The sequence below is a fragment of the Hemicordylus capensis genome, chromosome 6 (assembly GCF_027244095.1).
Source record: "Hemicordylus capensis ecotype Gifberg chromosome 6, rHemCap1.1.pri, whole genome shotgun sequence".
In the NCBI taxonomy this organism is placed as follows: domain Eukaryota; kingdom Metazoa; phylum Chordata; class Lepidosauria; order Squamata; family Cordylidae; genus Hemicordylus; species Hemicordylus capensis.
The window spans coordinates 11,516,144-11,521,919 of record NC_069662.1 but is presented as its reverse complement, the minus strand read 5'-3'; the positions used below and the strand labels follow the sequence as shown (position 1 = coordinate 11,521,919).

Below are 5,776 nucleotides of genomic sequence, written 5' to 3'. Positions count from 1 at the left end.
TGATGCCATCAGCAGTTAGCGAAGTTTTTATTTCCCTTCCCCAAATGTTATTGGGGAACTTGAGAATTTGATGAAATGAGGGCTCCTGACTGGCCTCTTGTCCTTCCCAGGCTTACAGAGCATGTAAACAACTTCATGATGGCTCTCTCTGGCATGTAGAGGAAGATGAAGTACAAAGTCTTGTGAAGACACAAAAGAGACCATGAACACCCCATGACAGTGAGCTAAAGCATGGAGAAAGAAGCCAGAACCCCTCACTGCTTGAACCAATCCAGTCCTAGGATTCCGTGGCCTTCCTCAAAGACTGTGTGTGTAAACCAGAGCGTGTCAGCTAGGGGCCTCAACTTTTGTCCCCAAGAGTCTGGGGATCCTGAGTGGGTCTCATGTGGGCCTGATACTGGGTAGCCACTTCTACAGCCACAGACTCTTCCTCAAGCCTGAGCACCACACTTCCTCTCCACCCACACCCAACCATGAGGTTAGGGGTTCTCACACTTGGGTCTCCAGCTGTTGCTCTACAATTCCCCTTGTCCCCAGCCACAGTGGTTAGAGGCTGGGGGTGAGGGGAGTTGATGCCCTCATGATCAAAAGAGAATGTCCCCTGCCATCTAGAGTCCAACAACAATCCTCCCATGAGAACCGTGTGGGTCACTAAGCAGCCAGGCACTGAAATCTATACTTCTCCCTGCCCCTTCCAAGTTGGAGAACTTGCCCATCCTTGACGATAACAAGTCTCTGACTTGTAGCCCTCCCCTTGACGGTACAAACTGAAAGGACGTAAAAGAGCTTTATAGAGTAAGAGGTTATCTAAGCCAATACTGGATTTTCTGTGCTGCTATATGGTGCGCTCTGCAGGGTGTTGCAAGGTCGCTGCTGTAATCAGTCCTGTGTGAAACCCACTTTTGGATTTTATCTTCCATGAAATGGGTATAACACCACCAGACCAACAGGGAACAGAAGGAGGTTCACAACTTTTATTTTTCAGGTTCCCTGCCCACCCAAAGAAAACGTTAACTTTCCTGTCACTTAGTCCTAATCATCAAGGGTCGGCCAGTGGCAGAGGAACGTGAGTAGGGGGCGAAGGGCTGCGGGTGACTTTCAGAGATCGGCAGAAGAGGATGGGGTCATTGCCCAATCCCAGGCGGTACTGCCACCAGTACAGCTTCTGCCTGGGCTGCAGGATCACCCGCAGGGCCTCCCCCTCTTCCGCCACCTCCTCCCACTCTTCCTGCTCCGTTCGCAGCCCCAGGCCCCCGAAAGCAGCCGGGAGGGAGAACTGCGACTGCAGAAGAGCAACCGCCAAGGCTTTGGCGTCCAGGGACCCCGAGGCGGCAACCTTCTGGCCGAACACCACCTTGGAACAGCCAACCTTGCGGGCGATTTCATGGCTGCTGGGCATGGGCAGGTCTGTGGCGTTGGAGATCAACTTAAGACACTCCCACACTCCAAAGGCAGGCCCGTGGATCAGGGCCAGGCCTCCGGGGAGGAACGAAGCCACATCGGGATGGAGAGAGAAGACCTCCTCACGTCCTGCTGGGGCAAAAAGGTGGACACAAGGCCGGCTTTCCTCATTCACCCTGAAGCAGGCGAGGTGGGTGGCATCGGCACCGTAATAGTACATTCCTTGGAGGAGTGCAGGCTCCAGACGGACCTCCTCGGCTGCTGCCCCGGTGGCCAGGTCAGCCACAGAGAGGACCACGCCACGTGACGGGAAGAAGATGAAGAAACGGCCCTCGCAGCAGGCATAATGGTCCCCCCCTTGGCAGCTGGGGTGCAACGGGAGAGCACTGCCGGGGGGTGCCGAGCTCAGGTCCAGGACTTTGCAAAAGGTGTCCCCGCGGAGGAGGTAGATGGCGGAGCTGGTGGGATCGCCCACGTAGTGGTCTCCGCCACGGCAGGCTGGATGCAGGTCCCACACCGTGATGTCCTGCCCTGAGCAGAAGTCAAGCGCTTGAAGGAAACAGCCCAGGTCTGAGCGGACGATGAAGCAGCCGTGGCGGGTGGCGAAGACGTCGGTGCCAGAAGAGTCTGTCCGAGGGACAAGAGCAGCCATGTGCACAGCCCACGGTTCCTATCAAATGGGGGACATAAACGTGAGAATAACAGTAATTAAAAATGCCATTTGTCTTGACAGCTTAGTAAAATCTCCAGGTTCAAAGGTAGTTTGTCAATGAATGCTTTTTTTACAAACGGGCATCAAGGAGAACAATAAGGGAGGGCCATTTCCTACATGCCCCATTAGATCTATTATTATTATTATTTATTTACATTTTATATCCCGCTCTTCCTCCAAGGAGCCCAGAGCGGTATACTACATACTTCAGTTTCTCCTCACAACAACCCTGTGAAGTAGGTTAGGCTGAGAGAGAAGTGACTGGCCCAGAGTCACCCAGCTAGTTTCATGGCTGAATGGGGATTTGAACTCGGGTCTCCCCGGTCCTAGTCCAGCACTCTAACCACTACACAATGGCTGTCTACAACTGCCATCACCCCCAGCCTCAATGGCCTTTGAGCACTGGATGATGGGAGCTGCAGTCCAACAACAGCTGGAGACCCAGGTTGGCGTACTCCTGGTGTAGGCCAAGTCCAGCCTAGAGGTGTCCTTCCTTGCACAACAGTTGCCAGCTTAGCTTCTCTCTTGCCGCTGCCCCATTATGCCCATTAAAAAGCAGGCATTTCAAGCAATCAAAAGACGGGAGGAAAAGAAAGAGCAAGAGCAGAGAACTAACTGCTAACTGAGCAAAGAGACACCTTTAAAAGTGGCCATTCTCTCATATTTAGCAGGGGGAGAGCGATTGGCCCTGTCCAACCCCCCAGCACAGCATCCCTCCAGGGGCTGTTGCTGGTATTTGCCTTATGTTTCTTTTTAGATTGCGAGCCCTTGGAGAACCATCTTATTTATGGATTTGTTTTTCTATGGAAACTGCTTGGAGAACTTTAGATGAAGAGCGGTATATAAATATTTGCCATCTCAGTAGCAGAATGGCAGGCAAAATTTAATGTAGGGAGGAAGAAGGGGGGTGGGAATTGGGGGTTGCACCAGCAAGTTGGCATTGGAAAGGCACGTTTGAGGGGGATCTTGGCCCGTTATTCCTCACGGCTTCCTCATAATGGCTCTCTAGTTGCCAGTTAAGGGTCTAAGGCAGTCAATGAGGACTAGGCCTTTTGGTCTAGTTCTTACTAGCCCCCCCCCCCCCCGGGGTTGGGCTGTGCCATACCAGGCTGCAGGTAAGGTCACTTACGATTGAAAGGTGTGTTTGTGGTGGGGGAGGTTCAATCCTTGAGAGGAGGGGGGGGAGATCCTTGCACAGAGAACGAGCATGTGAAGGATAGGTCAGCAACTCTCTCCCTGACATTCTAGTTTTCTGGGTGCAGACGTATGGAAAACTTGAGGTTTTGTTTTTGTATGGAGCATTCTGTTATCTGAGTCCCCCCTCCATGAAGTGGTACATTCTCACTATAGTGGTATAACCCATGGGGGGGGGAGTAGTACAGCCCAGGCACAGGTTGACCACCATTGTGAGGTCTTAATGAGGGTCATTTCAAGGAGTTGATGGAGGTTGGTGGCCAGCATAATTTAAAGGTAAAGTGTGCCGTCAAGTCGATTTCGACTCCTGGCACCCACAGAGCCCTGTGGTTGTCTTTGGTAGAATACAGGAGGGGTTGACCATTGCCTCCTCCCGCACAGTGTGAGATGATGCCTTTCAGCATCTTCCTATATCACTGCTGCCCGATATAGGAGTTTCTCATAATCTGGGAAACATACTAGTGGGGATTCGAACCAGCAACCTTCTGCTTGTTAGTCAAGCATTTCCCTGCTGCACCACTTAAGGTGACCCAGCATAATTTATAAGCCCCCAAAGTGAAGTTACCGCAAGTTCCAACCAACACCCTAGGCAAGGAGTGTGTGGGGAGACGGTATCCCTGAGAAGGGGCGGCTGCTGACCTTCATCTGCAGAAATGCAGAAGTGTGAGAAGACAAGCTCTAGATTTCATTCTCAGCTCTGGGAAGGAGGCTGGATTTTAGGATGCAAAGTCAGGGTGGTGAGCATGTAGGAAAGACATCTTGGAAATTTATTTTTAGGCGCGGGAAGCAGAGGAAGTGCTGGATTTGAGAGGAAGGAAGTGCCAAGTATCTAACGACAGGATTTGGCATGAGAGGCAGAAATCCAACAGGAAAGGCTTTCTTTATGCTGGGAAAAGCTGTGTCATCCTGTTCAACCTTTCCCGGCTATGCACAGGAACCAAGCCATAACAACAACGGCAAACCTAGAGGGGCTGGTTTCTAAGCTGCAGCATCCAGATCGAGATGCCAAGGTATTTTCAGTGAGTAATGTGGAAGGGAGTTGCAAAAGTTTAGTGGCACCTAGATTCTTGGCTTTGAAAAAGAGATAGGTTTTTTGCAGGGGCAGTCAGGGCAGGAACTCAAGGCTGCTGGGATTTTATCAAAGCCTTAAGAGGCCAAGCTGAACCTTCTTTTCAAGGTTTTTGGAATGACTATAATGAGAACACTTCTGAGCATGTGCAGAGTATTTTTTCTCCTATATACCACACTACTTCCCTCATGCATCTAGAATGGAGTGGGGGTTTCTCGAGTAAGAGACCAGATTCTGGGAAGAACTGGACCCCACTATCTCCCTCCGCCAATCAACCATCACTAAATTAAAATCCACTCTCTTCCTGGCCCTCAAATAGAATATTTTCTAAATGGAGAGATCTCTTCCCTTAAGCCCCTAGTTACTGCAAGCGTTCTCAAATGTCGGTGCCTAGATGCTGTTGGACTACAACTCCCATCACCCACTACAATGACATTGGGCCATGGGAGTTGTAGTCCAACAGCATCTGGGGATCTAGGCCTGAGAACTCATTTGAGTCACTGGGATACAACATCTCCCACATGGATATAAACGAAGCTCTAACTTTTCATCCCGAGGAGTGGAGGCATCCATCCCATGCCTGGATGGGGTGGGGGAAGGAAAAAGCAAAATGCAGCACAGGAAGGAGATGATGGCGGCCTGGGAAGCTGGCATGCAAACAAACAAACAAACAAACAAACAGAGATCACAGCATTTTGGGCAGCAGTGGTGGCACCAGGAGGAAAAAAAAGGGGGGGGGTGCACAGGCACAGTAGGAGCAAAGTGCATTTGTGGGTGGGCAAGCTGTGCCCCACACATTAGATTTCTGAAAAAACTGGGGGGGGGGAGCAAAAGCCACTTGTCTGGGGGGCTCTTGCCTGCCCACGCCCCTACCTGGAATCATCCTTGTTAGGCAGGGCTGCAGAGCTCACCCTGCCAAGGATTTGGAGAGCCCCACTCCGGAATGCTGTGCTTTTCTGCCCACCCCACCCCACTTTCCTCCCCCTCGGACACTGAAGCGAGGGAAATGCTGCTCCTGAAGCTCTCCCTCCTCCTCCGCGCAGTGCGCTCCTGCGGGTGGGCAGGAGGGCAAAGGGGTTGCGCGGGGCGCTGCAGAGCTCACCTCCCCTGGTCGGAAGGCGCTGTCAGTTCCACGGATGCGCAACGGCCTTCTCTCGGGAGCGGAGGCGCGGCCCGGCGGCTTCCTGGGAGGGGCGGGCGGAAAGGACTGAGCCTCCGAGCTCCTCCTGGGCGGGTGGGCGGAGACCCAGCGCAGGGGGCGGGGCTGCAGGGCTGAATGGCCCTGCCGACGATGGAAGCTCGCGGGGAGGTTTTCTCTCTCTCCATTTATTATTTTTATTATTGGGCTTGGCTTGCATTAGCCATCCGGTCCGGTCAGGCCCAGGAAGAAAGCAAGCCTC

The 5,776-nt window shown here is 52.4% G+C and overlaps 1 protein-coding gene across 2 annotated transcripts; it reads right to left on the bottom strand.

Moving 5' to 3' along the window:
- Positions 1-960: 960 nt before the first annotated feature.
- LOC128330685 (uncharacterized) lies at positions 961-5,776 on the bottom strand. 2 transcript variants are annotated; one of them, XM_053263884.1, is made up of 2 exons: positions 5,479-5,776; positions 961-2,071 (listed from the first exon to the last, which is right to left on the bottom strand). In XM_053263884.1, the coding sequence occupies exon 2, from the start codon at positions 2,051-2,053 to the stop codon at positions 1,040-1,042; it is 1,014 nt and encodes a 337-aa protein (XP_053119859.1). In that variant the 5' UTR covers positions 2,054-2,071; positions 5,479-5,776; the 3' UTR covers positions 961-1,039. The 2 variants fall into 2 exon arrangements, with proteins under 2 accessions (XP_053119859.1, XP_053119860.1); XM_053263885.1 differs by lacking the exon at positions 5,479-5,776 and adding an exon at positions 5,250-5,444.